We start from the raw sequence: 20,500 nt of genomic DNA, 5'->3' as shown, positions 1-20,500 counted from the left end.
TATACTTGGTAGGTTAAAGTCACATCCAACAAGTATCGCATGATGTGGGTATTTATGTAGTACTGGCAGCAGACTTTCTTCCAATGAATCTAGAACTGTCACAGTGGAGTTGGGTGGCCAGTAAAATCATCCAGCAGTTAACTCATTTCGCCTAGAATTGTTATACATGACCAGGTAACTTCACTGTCACTCAATTTCAACTTCAATAGAGACAATATTTTTGTCAATAGGAATGAACACTCCCCTTCCTACAGCACCTAATCTGTCCTATTAAATGTCACATAACTCACTAAATATCTAAGAGCTTTATGCTTAGGGTTATAGCCAGCTCATGGTCCCAATATTAAATTGAGCATGAAAACTGACCTACCAAGAGGTGAGTCTTACAATTCCCCACCTGATAATCTAGATCTAGAAATCTGCAGTCAAGACCATCATACAGTTGATGAAGCCTTTAGTGGAGTCCCTCCACTCAGCTCCATATCTCAGTTGAGGCCTCTGGCAGACATACCGAGTACACGCTGACTTTCTATCCAGTCCTGAATGTTGTCTTCCTAAGGGGCTCCATAATGTGTCTAATGTTAGAGCTATTGAAATGTAGCAAGCCCCTGTCACTGCATGCCCCCTCAGACCCTGGTGAAGGACCAGTCACTTGTTCACTAATAGGGCAAATAGGTGAGGCCAGATGCCCAACCTCCACAATGCTCCTCTGCCTCGAGCAATGCAAAGACGTTAAATCCCACCACTGATCTTGCTATGGGGATGGATCCATTGTGTTGGGTACATGAGGAGGTGCCTCAGTGGCAGAGCCAGCAGGCGAAATAAGTGACACCTGAGGTGTCCAATGTGATGTGCCTGACTCTCTGCTACTGCTACACTGCAGGGCATCAATCTGAAGATGGATGACCATACCCAAAACCACATTCAACTGTTCATGAACTGTTACCAGCTCACACACATTACACGTATCCTAGCAAGACCTAACTGAAGAAATAAACTATAAAAGCAGACAGATACCTAGATGTGCATCTTGTTAGCCTCCTGTGTCACCATACCTTAATGAACCATGTGCTGACTGTTCAGAAGAAATGACAAGAGAGCTACAGAAGAAATGACAATTGAGCTACAAATTCCATGAATTTACACTTACAAAATGTGAAATCAAACCTCTTAAATACAAAAACATGCATGAAATTTAAGCAATATATACTACTACAAAAATGCAGGAAAACCTAAATACAGAACTTTCTGCCCCAGATATGTGTCACAGGTGACAGCTGGAGCTGGACTGAGTGGCTAATTATGGTGAACCAAACAGTCACTTGCCTTAAAAACAAACAAATGAGCAACTACTGGGCTACTGACTGCCTGAATACACATTTACAAAATGCTAGATTTAACTTCTTAAATACTAAAACACACACAACATTTAAAACACAGCAAACACAATAAAAGCTAAATATTAATTTGGTGCACTGGGGATGTGTCACAGGTGACAACTGGAGCCAGACTGCTCCAGAGTAATCTTTATTCTCAGATCATTAAATTTTCAAATTTTTTGTGTATGTCTGTATGTAGTTCAGAACACCAGATTTCAGTGGAATGGCTTTCATATTCCAAGCACATGGCAGAAGAGAGTTAACTTGGGGCCTGGTCTCCATTTTAGGTAACAGTGAGTATGACAGAAATTTCAAAGTTTGGTGTATGGTTCAGTGGTCTAGCCTGCAATCTAGACAATTCGGCTGGAAGTTTCAGTATATTGTAGAGTGGCTAGCTCAATAATTTTTAATTAATGAGCAGCCAGTCACAAGAATTTGCTGTAATATTTCAGTACTTTTACTTTCATACTTTTCTTTTTCACTGAGGAAGCAGCAACTTTCATTTTATTTACTTGGATCAAATGATAACGTCAGGGTATGGGTTCCACGTTATACCCTGTGGGATTGGCTCTCCGCCTGGACTTAGCCACCCTATCACTCTGGTTTACAGGAGTGAACATACCAGTTAGGAATCTCTCAAATGAACGAATAAAAAGTATGACCCTGTCTTTCTTGATGTGGGTTAATGATTGTGCATAACACAACTGAAGGTAATAGGGAACAAAATAAAAGACACAGACTGAAATTGTGTCTTCTTGAAAACTAGTTCCACTTGGTAGAAGAATTTCTGTATATGTACTAACTGTGTGTGTGTGAGAGAGAGAGAGAGAGAGAGAGAGAGAGAGAGAGAGAGAGAGAGAGAGAGAGAGAGAGAGAGAGAGAGAGAGGCAGACAGAGTGAACATAACTGAATATAAATCACTGTAGGCAAAAAAAAAAAAAAAAGAATAAACTTAAGGCAGTCATTTGTGTGGTCAGCATGTTGCCATATTTATTGCTGTGGAAATGTACCTTATTGTAAAACTGACTCGTTTCACATCACAGAAAGAGGTCATGAGTGTGTTCCATGGAACATGCAAATATCTAAACTTATTCATTCATTATGTTTCCTAGATCCCATAGATAAGAAGAATCTTCAGTAACATGGAATCAGTCAAGGTATACATTAACAAAACATCAGCAAATCATAAAAAGGGCTACACAGATTAACTTTTTATGATTTGCTGATGTTTTGTTCAAGTATATCTTGACTCATTCCATATTCCTGAAGGTTCTTCTTCTCTGTGGTATCTAGGGAACATGATGAATGAATGAATAAGTTTAGATATTTGCATGTTCCATGGCACATACCTGCGACCTCTTTCTATGGCGTGAAATGAGTCCATTTTACAATAGGGTACATTTCCACAGCAACAAATATGGCAACATGCTGACCACACAAATGATTGCCTTAAGTTTATTCTTTTTTGCCTACAGTGATTTATATTTAGTTATGTTCACTCTGTCTGCCTCACACACACACACACACAAACACACACACACACACACACACACACACACACATGTTAGTACACATACAGAAATTCTTCTATGAAGTGGAAGTAGTTTTCAAGAAGACACAATTTCAGTTGTGTCTTTTATTTTATTGCCTATTACCTTCAATTATGTTATACATGACCATTAACCTACATCAAGAAAGACAGGGTCATACTCCTTACTCCATTTGAGAAATTCTTACCTGGTATGTTCACTCCCATGAGCCAGAGTGATAGGGTGGCTAAGTCCAGGCAGGGAGCCAATCTCACAGGGTATAAAAGGAACTTGTACCCCAAAGTTGTGGATGAAGGCCTCATTGAAATCTGTAGCAAAGAAGGTGGACTGTACTATGCAGCATATGACAGAAGAAGGAGTCCTATATTTGGAGATTAATCTGATTCCTGGGGTTCCCCTGTAAAGTGTCAACAGCAACCTTAGACAGCAGACGAGCAGGCAGAGATTTGCAGCATTTGACCCACAATAAATGCTTGAAACTGGCTAGGCACCCTTTCTGCCAGTATGGAAAGGAGTGAGAAGCTACTGCATTACTGCCTCCTCAAAGGTGCATGGTATCAAAGATTCCAGGCTTAAAATTTCCCCTTACTGAGATGTTCAGGATAGGAATACATCGCTTCATTTATTATCATCCTTTTCATCATTTACATGATATAGGAATTGTCATAATACTGTCCAGAATATGCACAGCAGAATATTACAAATTTCTATCAAACACACAAAAATTAACATTATGTTGAAAATTAAAACATTGAATTAAAACACATAAAATTAACATTATATAATATGTTGAAAAATAAAACATTGAATTGATGTGTTGTTCTTTTACATGCTCCTTTAATGTGTACCGTATGTGATGGATTTATATATATTTAATACATTTTGGAAAACACATATTACACATAATTTCAGAGTTAAAAAGAGTATAAATGAGACATAGAACTGACAATGAGAACATGATATCAACAATACAACTATCAGTTAGTGATTTAAGGATTCAAAATATTCCTCTGGGCTATAAAAACATTTATTTATCATAAACTTTTTAAATTCTGACTTAAATTTTCCTTTGTCTTCTGTTCCCCTGATGCAGAGTGGCAGAGCATTATAAAGCTTTATTCCGTAGTGGCTCACATGTTTTTGAGTTTTTGTTTTTCTTGTTCTTTCTACATGCAGATTCTTACAGATACATGTATTGTAGTCATGAACATCTGAATTTACACGTGAACTACTCAAGTGTGTTCTTGTATGCGGTATGCTTTTTAATATGTACAAAGATGGTACCGTAATTATGTTTAGCTGCATGAACAAGGGCTTGCTGTGTGTTTGTGGGGAACTGTGTGTAATAACTCTAATGGCCCTTTTCTGTAATTTAAAAACCTCTCTCAAGCAACATTTAGTTGCACCCCAGAATGTTATTCAATAGGATATAATAGAATCGAAATTAGCCATATACACTAATCTTGTACATTCTGCACTGCAAACTCTAGAAATTATTCTCAGTGTAAAACATGCTGAATTGGGTTTTTTGGATATGTATGTGACATGGTCTTTCCAGCTCAAGTGCTGATCAATGTACATTCCCAAAAATTTTGTAGACCAGACTTTCTCTATTTCATGGACACTCAATGATAAATGGTGATCATCCTTCTCATTTACTTTACCATACTATATGTAATTTGTTTTATTTAAATTGAGTGTTAACTTATTAGCATAAAACCACTGTTGCACACTCTTCAGAACCTTTTCAGCTGTCATGAATAAGGATTTGCTGTCATCGCTTATAATTATGCTTGTATCATCTGCAAATAACATAATTTTTGATGATCTGTTGGGCCTTTCAATGTCATTTATACAGATTAGGAATAATAGGGGGGCCAAGAACACTACCCTGAGGGACACCTATTTCCACTTTCTTAGCATCAGAAACCCACTTTATTTTTTGCTTATTCTGAGATGAGGTGAGTTCCACAACCTGAGTTCTATCTTGGAGATAGGATTCAGACCACTTCTTCCCAATTCCTCTGGTGCCTATTGCCTCCAGTTTGTCAAGGAGAATTTGATGATCTACCGTATTGAAGGCCTTGGAAAGATCTAGGTTGATCCCTACCACACATTTGTTTTTGTCTAAATTGCTAATAATTTCTTCCGTATAGGCCTGTATAGCTGTTTCTGTGCTGAAACCTGTACGAAAACCATGTTGATTACAATTTAGAAGATTGAAGGTGTCAAGGTAGCTTATGAGTCTAATTTTCATCAGTTTTTCAAAACTTTTTGATAAAGATGGAAGGAGGGATATAGGTCTATAGTTTTCTACCTTATGTATATCCCCATTTTTGAATAATGGTTTAACCTTAGAAATTTTCAGCCTCTGAATGATAAATTGGCAATATGTACCAGTGGTTCCAAGATTTATGTGGTGATTTTTTATATTATTGTCACTGGCACTTCGTCCACCTACTGCAAATGAACAGAGTGACCAGAAGAAGAAAGGGGAAAGCATAGGGTTTGGAATGTAAAATGTTTTGTCACTTCTACAGCAAAACAGATTACAAACTTCAGCACCTGAGATGGACAAAAAGGTACTAGATGTATTTGATATGGGTGGAGGAAGGTGGAGAGGGAGCAGAGAGGTAGGAGACTTTAGATTTGACTGCTCAGGGCATGAGAAAGCTGATAGTTATGGAATTAAAATACTCATTAGGTAACAGATTGAAAGGAAAAGTTATAAAAGTAAGATACGTAAATGAAACACTGGTACTGATAAGAGTCAAAGGAACAAAAAGAGGCTTGGTACTCATTCAAGTATACCTACCGACTAGGCAACATCCCAACAAAAAAGCAGAGGGTCTGTTTCCAGGAGATAGAAAAAAAGTGGGAGAGAAAATAAGAGGTGGATGTATAGATGTTAGCAAAATTCTGTAAAATGAACAATATTCTGGTATCCTGGCCCAGTGAGTTTGAAGGCCCACCCAGTGGTTTGGAAGTCAATAATGGCTGTTTGGCAGTATGACTGCACCTGCAGGCACTGCTGTTGCTGCCATGAGCGTCACTGCAAAGACATGCCCACTGCGCTGGCCGATCAGTGCTCCAGCTTCCTTTTAAAGCCAGCACTGCAGTGGCTTCACAATCAGTTGTGATTTCTCTGCACTACAGTATTGAACTCACTACACCTTATTTTCTTGGTTCTGAATTCACTACATCTTAGTTTTCGATCTTGGTTTGCTCGTTGGATTTCTTATTCTGTCATACCGTCTTCTGTTGTCCATCTTTCACTTGTGTTGTCCACCTGTTAGTGTCTGGAGGCTCACTGTTGATCTTGGGCCAGTCTCCACTGGTTCTTGGGTCATAATTGGTTTTGCCTGATTCTGGTGACTATAACTGGTAATCAAATAAAAAGGTTAGTGGCATTCCTTGGACGCCATGCTCATACTACTTGTGGAACAGCAACTGTTTCTCGATCAACAGAAATTGCTAGAGCAGCTCCAACAGCAAAGTCAGCAGCAGCGACAGCAGTTCCAACAACATTTTCAACTTTTATCAGATTACTAACAGGTTAAGGGTCCCCACCCATCCAGGCTGTGGTCACTTCCAAGGCAGAGTGCTGTCCACTCTCATTCCCACCATTTAATACTGCAAAAGTGGACTGGGACACATTTTTGCAGTGGCTGAAGCAGCATTTCACCACCTTTCAGGTTGTGGGTAATGATCTCTGGTGGTTGCTCTTCCTTATTTGGGCTTCCTCAGAGACGTTTTTTTGTGCTAAACAAGTTGGCTCCACTCTTAAATCCAGTTGCACCCACATTCAAGGAGATGTGTTCACTGTTGTCCAATTATTATACACAAAGATTCCATGTGGTTGCATTGTGCCTCAAATGCCATCAGCACCACAAGTAACCTGGTCAGTTGTATTACTTATGGGTAACAGATTTGCAAGGGTGGGTTAGATGTTGCTATTTAAATTTGTATGAACCTGTCTTGCAAAACTTCAGGTGTAGATTATTTGATTTGGACGTTCACACTACAGCTCTCAAACTAGACCACCCTTCCTTAGATTATATTTTGAAAATTATGGACCCTTTTGAGATCGCACAGGCAGCAAACAAACACCTCGTGGCTAAGCCCCAGGTAGCAGAGATCTAGCTATTGCCGCGAGGGCAAAATTTTCATAAGTCTTTTTCCTGCATTTGGCATCATGGTTCATCAGTTTTGGATATCTCCATGGCCTCTGAACAACGTGCCATGCCCCATCGATTTAACCATCAGGATCTCCTGTCATGTCCTAACTGCTTCACAGTGGACCTGCATGTGGACAGTCTGGATAGCTAGAAGGACAGTGCTCATTGTGGGAAAGATCTGCATCTCTGTACAGTTTGTCATCAACCATCAGGACAGTCACATTACATCTTCCACAGGTGTACAACCTCACAATTGCAAACCAGGACGTTCAATTCCAGGTGGACAAAGGAACTAGAGTATCTCTGATTAGCCTCCAGACGTATGCTCATCTTGGTTTCCCTGCCTTTTCCCCACTCCACTGTATGTTGGTCACTATGGTGACAATTCATGGTCAACTTCACAAATAAACAGGCCATGCAGCTGGTAACTCTGTTTGTTATTGATAGTCACTCAGCGGGCAACATTTTTGGTCTCAATATCTTCTCGCTGTTTGGATTCTCCATCACTGATAAGGTTCAGGCTACCTCAGACAGTGTTCTGTTCTAAAAGCTTGATGATCTCAGTACCATCTCATGCCTCTATTTGAACCTGGCATGGGGTGCACCATGGATTTCCAGACCCATATCTCCTTATGTTCAGATGGTGTGCCATATTTCTACTGACTGCAGCCTCTTCCTGTCTCTTTATGAGTAGCCATTACACAAGAACTTGATTGCCTCCATGAAGCTGTAGTGACTAAATCTGTCAAAACCATTGCATGGGCCACACCACTGGTAGTGGCTACAGTTCATAGTAATTGACAGAAAGTCATCGAGTAAAATAGAAGTGATTTCTGGTGTTCCCCAAGGTAGTGTTATAGGCCCTTTGCTGTTCCTTATCTATATAAATGATTTGGGAGACAATCTGAACAGCCGTCTTCGGTGTTTGCAGATGTTGCTGTCATTTATCGACTAATAAAGTCATCAGAAGATCAAAACAAATTGCAAAATTATTTAGAAACGATATCTGAATGTTGCGAAAATTGGCAGTTGACCCTAAATAATGAAAAGTGTGAGGTCATCCACATGAGTGCTAAATGGAATCCATTAAACTTTGGTTACACAATAAATCAGTAGAATATAAAAGAATTACAATTATGAACAACTTAAATTGGAAGGAACACATATAAAATTTTGTGGGGAAGGCTAATCACAGACTGCATTTTATTGCCAGGACACTTAGAAAATGTAACAGATCTACTAAGGAGACTGCCTACACTACGCTTGTCCATCCTCTTTTAGAATACTGCTGTGTAGTGTGGGATCCTTACCAGATAGAGCTGATGAAGTACATCAAGAAAGTTCAAAGAAGGGCAGCACATTTTGTATTATCGCGAAATATGGGAGAGAGTGTCACTGAAATGATACAGGATTTGGGCTGGAAATTGTTAAAAGAAAGGCATTTTTCGTTGCAACAGAATATTCTCATGAAACTCCAATCACCAACTTTCTCCTTCAAATGTGAAAATATTTTGTTGACACCGACCTACATGATCACCATGATAAAATAAGGGAAATCAGAGCTCGTGCTGCCACTGGGTGGGTTAAAATATATGTTTCGAACATTTGTTGTGCTGTTCACATTAAATGTCCACATACCTCAGTATAGCTTCTGCTTGACATCGCTTCACTCTGCAATCTTAGGTATTTACTAGACGGCAAAAAAGCAGTGTTGAAGAAAATGTCACCTAATACCTACCCAGCAGAGTCCGCGTAACACTAGTGGTGGAAACAGTTCCTGAGAGTTCCTATTTGTCAAGATTTCGGGTGGTAATTTGGTGTATTTTTACTGAAATAAGCGTCCTAAAATTTCGAGACCAGCAATGTTTATTGCTTAATAACACACATTTAGTGAGGTACTGTTCTATCATTCTCAGTTCCCAGTCAAACAACAAATTTCACACACAAAGCAGCCAGAAATCTGCATAAGTCTGGCTCATTCACATTTACGATCTCACAGTCTCTGATTCACCACTATTTGTGAGTTCTACATTCGGTCTCATTCAGTGGTCTTACATAAACAAAGTGCTCACCAAACTCTCCATCAATGAATACAGAAAATGCCACAAGGAATTTTCAATAAGGCCGAAAGTTCACACACTAGTAACTTTCCAACAAAACAATCCAGAAACTTCAAACTTTCATCAAAATGTCCGTAACTGTGACAGCTTTAGTCACAACTTGTACTAAATATGACAACTGAATATTTCTTCATTTTACACATAATGAGCACCGTGTCATTTACCATAACCTGTCGCATCCGATAGCTGCCGATCAACTCTGTCGATGCTACCCCACTCTCTGCATATCTAAGTTTCTGTGCATGGGAACAGCTTAATCCTGATTGGCTGATCAATCTGACTGACCAATCAGAATGAGTCTTTGATATCATTCTCGTGCTAAAACTTGCCTAAGCCAATCACTCTTCAGAAAGTAATTGGTGTCAATCTAAAACGCAAATATTAATATAATGTTTAATAAAAAGACTGAAAAGAAAAATAATCTTGAAATTAATTTAGAAACTGATTATGCTTCAAACTGATATTCTGGCTGCCTTCTTACAAAAGCAACCACACCTCGACATCCGTCATCAGCAGTATGGGTACAATACAGATTTCCCACGATCCGATTGCGTAATGTTTTACAGAAAGTAAAATCAGATTTTATATATGTCCCACATACACAATCTCATTCATTCCCATTTATTCCCACAACAACATAATAAACAAATATTAATTTTTCATGAATTTCATGCTACGAAATGAGAAATAATTAAAGTTTTTGAAAACAAAAATCCGAATTAAATGATTCTACACATTTAGAACTTTGGATATGATCTCAATTGATAACAAAAGACAAACAGTTATTGTTTCTAGCTCAATTTTACACCCTAAGTGTCAGTTTTATGGTTTTTAGGTAATTTTCTCAATCTCTGAAACTACAATAGTTAGAAAGCTGTAGTTTTTATGAGATCTTCTACTGAATAACAAAAAGTATAAACAATTGGTTAATATTTACTATGATTTACTTAGATTTGTAGGGGGTATGAATATATGGTTACATTAGGTGACACGGTAGCCTATTCGCACAGCCACATAGCGTCAGCTGCGCGGTGATTCATAGCTGAGGCGTCTTCCTGCAGCTTCCTCACAGTCACCAGCTCCACATCTACACATCTTACTGCTATAAATGTTATCCTGTAATAACTTGTGACGTCACAGTATGGAAAGATATAGGTGTTCATTCTTTCTGCGCACTATACGAAATTGGAATAATAGAGAATTGTGAAGGTGGTTCGATGAACCCTCTGGCAAGCACTTAAGTGTTATTTACAGAGTATCCATGTAGATGTAGATGTAGTTGTCTAGAAACACAATAACTCTCTCCAGCTATGTGGCCATTTTAAACTGATAATCAGTGCCTAGGCACAAGTGGTAAACTACCCCATCCTGTGTCTGGAGAACCTCCTCACAAAGATTGTTGGCTGTAAATATTTTTCTAACAAAGACCTTGCTGACGCATATTTGCAGATCTCCCTGAATGAGGAATAGCAATGCATTAAGGTCATCAAGACCTCTTTTGCAGGTGCTTGCCCTTTGGGAGCTTTTCCATCTGGGCAGTTTCCCAGAGGTACCTCTGTGTCCATTCCTGCTTGTACTAACTATCTTATTGACTTAATTGTCATAAGCACTATGTTTCAGGATCACTTGCCCAACTTTTGTACCCTCTTTACAGTGTTGCATGGTGAGGGACTCAAGTGCTGCTTACACAAACTTCAGTTTTTTCAGGATCAAGTAGAATACCTTGCCTACTTGCTTAACAAAGATTGGATCAACATCATCACTGACTGCCATGTTTCTGCCATTGACTCTTCCCCTGCCCCCAGCACTTACTGGTGCCACAGGCTTTTTGGGAAAGTTGAATTATTATTCTAAGTTTCTTCCACAAGCAGCCTACATTATGCATCCACTCAACCAGTTGTGAAAGAAGGGTGTTCAGTACAGGTGGACAGCTGCCTTTGAGAATGCTTTCATAGAGCTGAAGCATCTTTTATGCTTGTTTCCTTTGCTGCATCACATCCACTTTTTTTGGCTGCTGATGTTTCTCCCTATGCCACTGGCACAATACTAGTGCATAGCAATGATGATGGTACTTCCCAATCAATTGCCTGTACATCAAAGATGCTGTCATCTACTCAAAAAACTATTTGCAGAGCGAAAAAAAATTGGCAGTCATCTTTGCCATTAATGAGGTCCAAGTTTATCTATTTGGGAAGAAGTTTACTCTCATTATGGACAATAAGCCACTAGTAACTCTCTTTGGGCGCTGCTCTCGCTTTCAGGCATTGTGTTAGGCCCTTTCCCTCAGCTCATACATTTAGACATTAAATGGAAGCCCATAGCGCAATAAGCAAATGCGGTTGCCCTTTCTCATCTGCCCTCAGCCACATTTTATCAATAGAAAATATCCCGTGTCCATGATGACACACCTTGGACAATCATCCCAGTACAGCTGCTCACATAGCTGCAAGCATACACCATGATCCCATTGCAATGGTACTTTGACTACTGCGCCTCCGCCAATACAAAGATATGATTTACGATCGTGCATGCAGATCGACCGATGTTTATAAATAATTTTGATCTTTTTTTTTTTACTTTTGCGTAGGTGTTTGTTTTTAACAACTAATTGATTACTCTCTTGTCTTCATACGAAAGACGTGTACTTTTTGACGCTGTGTTAACTATGCTTTTAAGTGAAAAATTAAAACTATATTACGAAATGGAGTTATTTCAGTAGTGATTCGAAATGGTTATCGCTAAATTTATAAATTAATCCTGACAGTGACAACTTAAAGAAATTTTCATCAGACGGAGAACAAGAGGACCAGCAAACAATGAGAAAAAAAGGACATCCTACAAGAAAATTAAGAAGTATTCCAGATACAGCCACGAAGACTATATTATAATTAATACTACGTTTCTAACAGAATTATAAGGCAAATTTTCTTTACAGTTGCTTTTCGTAGTGTTGCCGACCCGGTCTGCCATCCACGGTCAAATTACAGCACTATCTCAATCTGTAATACGAAGTCCACCTTATCCGTAACATATTTCATCAAAATTCAAAACCCAATCAGATTTTCTATTTTGTATTTTCACAGCACAACCTCGAGGAAAGGAAACACTACACCATCTTCTGGTAAGCACTATGTGGCCCATTTCTTTTTGCAAAGTCTGCTGATCAAGAGGATCAAGAGCTCTTGGCGTGGGCTTGTCTCTCCCACTGTTTGTCTCCAATGTTCTCCTGCTTGATACAGATGTGGACATTCATCATTTCATCACCTACCTACCTTGCACCACCATGTTCCGCAGCTACTCCATTGTGGGCATTGAGATATGTAATGGATGAAAGCACTTGCAAGATGACATGCCTACTGGTTAGCACTGAACAAAGACAAGACCATGGTGCACAGCTGTTCCTGCTTGTGCTCTGCATTTGGCTTCTCTGCTCCAGTCTTTCTTCCCTGCCCCCGTCACCCCTGGAACCACTTTCATGTTGGACATTGCTGGACACTTCCTGGAATCTGTAAGACTCATTGTCATGGAAACTTATTCCAACTACCCATATGTGATCAGCATGGGATCTAACTCCACAGATGCCGCTCTCACTGCTCTCATCCAGATTCGAGCCATCGTAGGGCTTCCCTCCACCATCAGGTTGGACATTGGACCCTAATTCATGGTGGCAGTTTTTGAACAGACCTGTACCTCCGATGGTATCAAGTACCTGTTTAGTCCATTGTTTCACCCCTCCTTCACTAGTGAAGCAGAGCATATAGCGTGTATGTTTAAGCAACAAATATTGAAAATGATGCATACTTCCACTACCATGACTGTGCTCATGCTGTTTCTGAGCGCCTACAAGACCACCCCTGTCGATGATAGTAGCCCAGCAGATATCCTCCATGGGTGGCAGCCATGTACTCTCCTTCACCTCCTGGCCTCATAGCCCACAGAGCCCTGCACCCCATAGGCTAGGTGCTTTCCTCCGGTCTCAGAGGTGTGAGCATGCTTGTATGGGTAGAATCCTTGTGGATACAGGCCATGGTGGTTGCCGCCCATGGGTGGTGCATTATAATGGTGGTCACACCAAGGGATTTGGAGTGGCAGTGTACTGCCCCTGTTGCCTCAATTGGTCCTGGAACACCCACCTTTGCCACTCTGTCTCCCGCACAGGTACAACTTATGCTCTTGAGCCCCAACAGTGATATCATAGGGCAAGGATACAGAATTGGAGGTCTCAGTGCAACCCCACCTTCTTGGCCATCATAACCATGCCATCACTGCCCAGGCTACCATGCCCTAGCATGTTTCCAGGCACCCCTGGTTTTTCCTCCCTGCCAATGGGCTTCTATGCCAGGCCTCAGCCTGTGTCACCTTCTTGCCTTACCCACCATCACCTGGGGTGCTTGCAGCTCTACACATCCTTTTTGGAGGGGAGGGATCTGGTAACCCAGCCCTGCGAGTTTGAATGCCTGTTGAACAATATGAAAATCGATGATGGCTGCTTGGCAGCATGGCTGCATCTGCAGCAGCTTCTGTCATTGTCACAAGTACTGCTGCAAACACATGCTCACTGTGTCACCCTATCAGCACTCATGGCTTCCCTTTAAAACCGGCAGCACAGCAGCTCCACAGTCAGTTGTGATTTCCCTGCATTACAGTATTGGTCTCACTACACATCCTTGTCTTGGTTCCAAATTCGCTACACCTTAGTTTTCGATCTTGGTTTCTGCTGGTCTTGTTATTCTGTTGTGCCGCCTCCATTGTCTGTCTTCTTCTCATGTTGTCCACCTGTCACTCTCTGGCTTCTCACTGTCGATGCTCTTGACTAGTCGACCAGTCTCCACTGGTTTCTGTGTCGTTCTCACTTTTGTCTGCTTCTCGTCACCATAAGTATCATGGTAGGAAATATATTTGAGCACCATACGAGAAAGAAGTACACCTAGAAATCAAACTGAATGATAAATGCTGCGAAATTATTTATTAAACCAGCACAGATATAAAAACAACTTGAGGAATGCAGAAAGTTGCCCAGGAGCAGATACCTGCTTAAATCACAATCTTAAGCTGTCTGTTAGTCTAAGGAAGGTTTGGAAAGTTACAAAGAGAGAAAAGCAATTTAGTAACATTGAAAAAGAGGGAAATCTAAAGAACCAAAAGACTATTTTGTATGAAAACTAAGGGACAGTGGGCCAGGTAAAAATCAATGAAAGATGCATATTCTCTCTCCCTGTAAATAAATTAAATTAAATTAAATTAAAAAAAAGTGAAGCAGCCAGAATGTCAATGTAACTTTATACAGGTACACCCCACTGGTAGATATGTAAATGATTAGTATTGCAAGTCTCTGTGCAGGTAAAATGACAACAATAATAAGTTAGTGTTGTTTGCATTTAATGTTGCTACTGGGTCTGGTAGGATATATAAGGAGTGTGAATGCTATCAGAAGCTGAGTGATCACTGTGAAGAATAGAGAGATCAGCAGATTCATGTGAGACGGCCTTATCAGCACCTGACAGAGTTTTAAAGGGGCCTCATAGTATATCCCTACTTGGCCAGCTGGTCAGAGCACGCAATATCAAGATTTGTGAGGCATTCGAGTGTTAGGGTGTTCAACATATTAGAGAGAAACTGGGAAGTATTTTCAGACAAATCTGGGAGCCAGAAATAGATAAAATGGTTGAATGGAGTGTAATTGAAAGAGATAACAGTGAATATGATAGTCTTCTCATTATTTTAAATAAGAAAGATGGAGGTGTGCAAGTGGTGATAGATGCACAAACTTTAAACAAGATTGTCAAATGGGAAGTAGACTGACCTGAAAATTTAGATGAGATTTTGCAAAAATTTCCTAATATGCAGTACTTGACCAGCCTTGAATTGGTGGTTTATATCCATGTGCGTGCTGTGCATGTACACACATAGTCATTTACTCAGACAAGGATAAAATTTTATGTTTTACCATTTTTATTCCCCTCCCATGAACCATGGACCTTGCCGTTGGTGGGGAGGCTTGCGTGCCTCAGCGATACAGATAGGCCAGACAAACGTGTGGTTCCTGATGAGGGGCAGCAGCCTTTTCAGTAGTTGCAGGGGCAACAGTCTGGATGATTGACTGATCTGGCCTTGTAACAATAACCAAAATGGCCTTGCTGTGCTGGTACTGCGAACGGCTGAAAGCAAGGGGAAACTACAGCCGTAATTTTTCCCGAGGGCATGCAGCTTTACTGTATGATTAAATGATGATGGCGTCCTCTTGGGTAAAATGTTCCGGAGGTAAAATAGCCCCCATTCGGATCTCCGGGCGGGGACTACTTAAGAGGATGTCCTTATCAGGAGAAAGAAAACTGGCGTTCTACGGATCGGAGCTTGGAATGTCAGATCCCTTAATCGGGCAGGTAGGTTAGAAAATTTAAAAAGGGAAATGGATAGGTTGAAGTTAGATATAGTGGGAACTAGTGAAGTTCGGTGGCAGGAGGAACAAGACTTCTGGTCAGGTGACTACAGGGTTATAAACACAAAATCAAATAGGGGTAATGCAGGAGTGGGTTTAATAATGATTAGGAAAATAGGAATGCGGGTAAGCTACTACAAACAGCATAGTGAACACATTATTGTGGTCAAGATAGATACTAAGCCCACACCTACTACAGTAGTACAAGTTTATATGCCAACTAGCTCTGCAGATGACGAAGAAATTGAAGAAATGTATGATGAAATAAAAGAAATTATTCAGATTGTGAAGGGAGACGAAAATTTAATAGTCATGGGTGACTGGAATTCGAGTGTAGGAAAGGGAGAGAAGGAAACATAGTAGGTGAATATGGATTGGGGCTAAGAATTTTGCACAGAGCACAACATAATCATAGCTAACACTTGGTTTAAGAATCATGAAAGAAGGTTGTATACATGGAAGAACCCTGGAGATACTAAAAGGTATCAGATAGATTATATAATGGTAAGACAGAGATTTAGGAACCACGTTTTAAATTGTAAGACATTTCCAGGGGCAGATGTGGACTCTGACCACAATCTATTGGTTATGACCTGTAGATTAAAACTGAAGAAACTGCAAAAATGTGGGAATTTAAGGAGATGGGACCTGGATAAACTGAAAGAACCAGAGGTTGTACAGAGTTTCAGGGAGAGCATAAGGGAACAATTGACAGCAATGGGGGAAAGAAATACAGTAGAAGAAGAATGGGTAGCTTTGAGGGGTGAAGTAGTCAAGACAGCAGAGGATCAAGTAGGTAAAAAGACGAGGGCTAGTAGAAATCCTTGGGTAACAGAAGAAATATTGAAATTAATTATTGAAAGGAGAAAATATTAAAATGCAGTCAATGAAGCAGGCAAAAAGGAATACAAACGTCTCAAAAATGAGATCGACAGGAAGTGCAAAATGGCTAAGCAGGGGTGGCTAGAGGACAAATGTAAGGATGTAGAGGCCTATCTCACTAGGGGTAAGATAGATACTGCCTACAGGAAAATTAGAGAGACCTTTGGAGATAAGAGAACGACTTGTATGAATATCAAGAGCTCAGATGGAAACCCAGTTCTAAGCAAAGAAGGGAAAGCAGAAAGGTGGAAGGAGTATATAGAGGGTCTATACAAGGGCGATGTACTTGAGGACAATATTATGGAAATGGAAGAGGATGTAGATGAAGATGAAATGGGAGATATGATACTGCGTGAAGAATTTGACAGAGCACTGAAAGACCTGAGTCGAAACAAGGCCCCCGGAGTAGACAACATTCCATTGGAACTACTGATGGCCTTGGGAGAGCCAGTCCTGACAAAACTCTACCATCTGGTGAGCAAGATGTATGAAACAGGCGAAATACCCTCAGACTTCAAGAAGAATATAATAATTCCAATCCCAAAGAGGGCAGGTGTTGACAGATGTGAAAATTACCGAACTATCAGTTTAATAAGTCACAGCTGCAAAATACTAACACGAATTCTTTACAGACAAATGGAAAAACTAGTACAAGCCAACCTCGGGGAAGATCAGTTTGGATTCCGTAGAAACACTGGAACACGTGAGACAATACTGACCTTACGACTTATCTTAGAAGAAAGATTAAGGAAAGGCAAACCTACGTTTCTAGCATTTGTAGACTTAGAGAAAGCTTTTGACAATGTTGACTGGAATACTCTCTTTCAAATTCTAAAGGTGGCAGGGGTAAAATACAGGGAGCGAAAGGCTATTTACAATTTGTACAGAAACCAGATGGCAGTTATAAGGGTCGAGGGACATGAAAGGGAAGCAGTGGTTGGGAAGGGAGTAAGACAGGGTTGTAGCCTCTCCCCGATGTTGTTCAATCTGTATATTGAGCAAGCAGTAAAGGAAACAAAAGAAAAATTCGGAGTAGGTATTAAAATTCATGGAGAAGAAATAAAAACTTTGAGGTTTGCCGATGACATTGTAATTCTGTCAGAGACAGCAAAGGACTTGGAAGAGCAGCTGAACGGAATGGACAGTGTCTTGAAAGGAGGATATAAGATGAACATCAACAAAAGCAAAACGAGGATAATGGAATGTAGTCGAATTAAGTCGCTTGATGCTGAGGGAATTTGATTAGGAAATGAGACACTTAAAGAAGTAAAGGAGTTTCGCTATTTGGGGAGCAAAATAACTGATGATGGTCGAAGTAGAGAGGATATAAAATGTAGACTGTCAATGGCAAGGAAAGCGTTTCTGAAGAATAGAAATTTGTTAACATCGAGTATAGATTTAAGTGTCAGGAAGTCATTTCTGAAAGTATTTGTATGGAGTGTAGCCATGTATAGAAGTGAAACATTGACGATAAATAGTTTGGACAAAAAGAGAATAGAAGCTTTCGAAATGTGGTGCTACAAAAGAATGTTGAAGATTAGATGGGTAGATCACATAACTAATGAGGAAGTATTGAATAGGATTGGGGAGAAGAGAAGTTTGTGGCACAACTTGACCAGAAGAAGGGATCGGTTGGTAGGACATGTTCTGAGGCATCAAGGGATCACCAATTTAGTATTGGAGGGCAGCGTGGAGGGTAAAAATCGAAGAGGGAGACCAAGAGATGAATACACTAAGCAGATTCAGAAGGATGTAGGTTGCAGTAGGTACTGGGAGATGAAAAAGCTTGCACAGGATAGAGTAGCATGGAGAGCTGCATCAAACCAGTCTCAGGACTGAAGACCACAACAACAACAACATTTTGATCACAATTGTCTTTCACTATTTATTATAGCTGCTAAAGTTATAAATACTGAGTGTCCAAAACTATTGCCTTCATCTTGATTGCAAGGAAGTATGTCATATTCCCGTATAGGGAACTCAGACATATAGTCACAGTTCGTTTCCAGATCACATCAAAATGAATCAAAGAAGAACCCAGAAACATATCAAAATAATACTGAAAATAATCTGCATCTGTTAAATTTTTTATTCTACTCTTAATATTTAGGTTACTTTTTGAGACTGTCTCTTCTGCATTTAAAAACTTCAGTACAGGTTGCTATGAAGAATGGAATACCCCTGAGAAACCTCCAAGAAAGATATATAAAGTAGCCACTTACAAGCTATCCCTGTGTCATACAACATTACGAAATGAAAAGTATCACATTTCTATCAAAAAGTCTCAGTTATGAATTGTGGGTCTGAAGAAAAGAAGGAAAAGAACAATTTCATAATTCGCGAAAATATTCATTTACGGCTGGTATCATTTGAATTTGGAACTATATATTCAACACAGATAATACTGAACATAAAAAGATGAAAACCAAAGGATTCAGTGGGAGTAAACATGTGCAAATTATTGACGTTTGTGTATACGAGGACAAAATAGTATTGTGTGATATGTTTTTTTTTAATAAAAAAATGAATTGCTACGATAAACTTGATAATTCTTGTTTGCTAATGTTGCTGTAAAATGAAATATACAATTTTTCTACTGCTTTTTTAATATTCAATAAAATGCTTCTTTTCAACGATTATTGTGATAAATGTATTATGTCAGTGATATGAAACGTATACAACACATTTGACTTCCTCATTTGCGATCTTGAATCTACCGCCCACCAATGGCCGTCACGTGACCTGATTAAACCACCAACAAGCAGGTCAGAGTTGTCAGAAATAAACGAAAGTGAAATCGTGTTGTTATATGTCAGGTGAATCTTGTCATTATCTTCTATTGACGTATCCGCAGTGAATGCGCGCAGTTATATTGACTGTTTTCAACGTAATTATTTACCACGAGTTTGGACTTTAATTAATATTTCTGTTCTTACAGGTGGTATGGAAGTGTCGTCTGATCGCTAAATACCAATATTTACAAGTTCAGAGGTGCATAGTATGCGTTCATTTTGGGTACAGTTTATAGTTCTTGGTGTTTATTTACTTTTGGTTTTCATTATATCTCGCTTAATTGATTTTGCATCATGGTTTCAACATGGAATTTCGTCGACACAAGTTGTTGATCCACTGTTGTTGAGCGTCAGACAGCTGAAACAGTTATTAGACAACAGAGGCGTTAGTTACACAGGGTATGTGGAGAAAAAGGAGTTAGTGGAGCTGGTAGATGCTTCAGGTAAGTATTATGACTTTTTCTGATTGCCCCACTCATATTACATCCATCAATATTTAGGAGCTTCTTGTACTGTCTGTACACGAACATATAGTGAAATATTATTGTAGCGAAGAATGTGGGCGTTGTACATCGTTTCTGGGTAAGAAAAGTAAAAGTGATTCTCATTGATAATCAGCCTTTTTACTTTATGTTTATTGTATACTGAAATCTTCCTGGTGACAAGTCACGAACTGCATCGTAATTACACGAGGGACTATGAATTTGTTGCTTTATTCTTGGATTTATTCCTATTGCAGAAGAGAAACCGAATAACTACATTAATATATACAATATTCAATATCTTACACGACGCACAGTTTAACAAAGACCAAGTAATGAAAATAGAAAGTAGTTTTTTTTTATAGTGAAAGTATAGCTTGTTAGTTGGGCGTTATTTTGAAGTAGTACGTATCAGGATGTTGGGGAAAAAAAATGGTAAGGGAGAGGAAGAAGTGAAATGAAAATCTTGAAAATGTGCAAGTGACCTGAGAGGATGATGAGGAGAGTGTAGAAAATGTGAAGAGGATGTTTTGATAATGATGGAAACGATTTTACTGGGAGGAGACTGTTTACTGTTGTTTAAATAACGAGTAAATACGGATCTCAGTTCTAAATGCCCTAGGCAGAGAGCAGTTTGCTATGTGCATCTTGTATCAATCTTACAGTTTTAAAATTTTG

General features: G+C 39.5%; 1 protein-coding gene across 2 annotated transcripts in view; it reads left to right on the top strand.

The window, feature by feature from the left end:
- Nucleotides 1–19,289: 19,289 nt before the first annotated feature.
- Nucleotides 19,290–20,500, top strand: part of LOC124615290 (E3 ubiquitin-protein ligase RNF103-like) — a 137,714-nt gene continuing 136,503 nt past the window's right edge. Inside the window, exons 1-2 of one of the 2 annotated variants that reach the window (XM_047143070.1) lie at nucleotides 19,290–19,364; nucleotides 19,487–19,783. In XM_047143070.1, coding sequence (XP_046999026.1) covers nucleotides 19,549–19,783 — 235 coding nt within the window. In that variant the 5' untranslated portion in view covers nucleotides 19,290–19,364; nucleotides 19,487–19,548. The other variant, XM_047143077.1, reaches the window with a different exon arrangement.

The sequence above is a fragment of the Schistocerca americana genome, chromosome 1 (assembly GCF_021461395.2).
Source record: "Schistocerca americana isolate TAMUIC-IGC-003095 chromosome 1, iqSchAmer2.1, whole genome shotgun sequence".
Taxonomy (NCBI): Eukaryota; Metazoa; Arthropoda; class Insecta; order Orthoptera; family Acrididae; genus Schistocerca; species Schistocerca americana.
The sequence above is the reverse complement of the archived record's forward strand: the minus strand, read 5'-3'. Positions and strand labels throughout refer to the sequence as shown.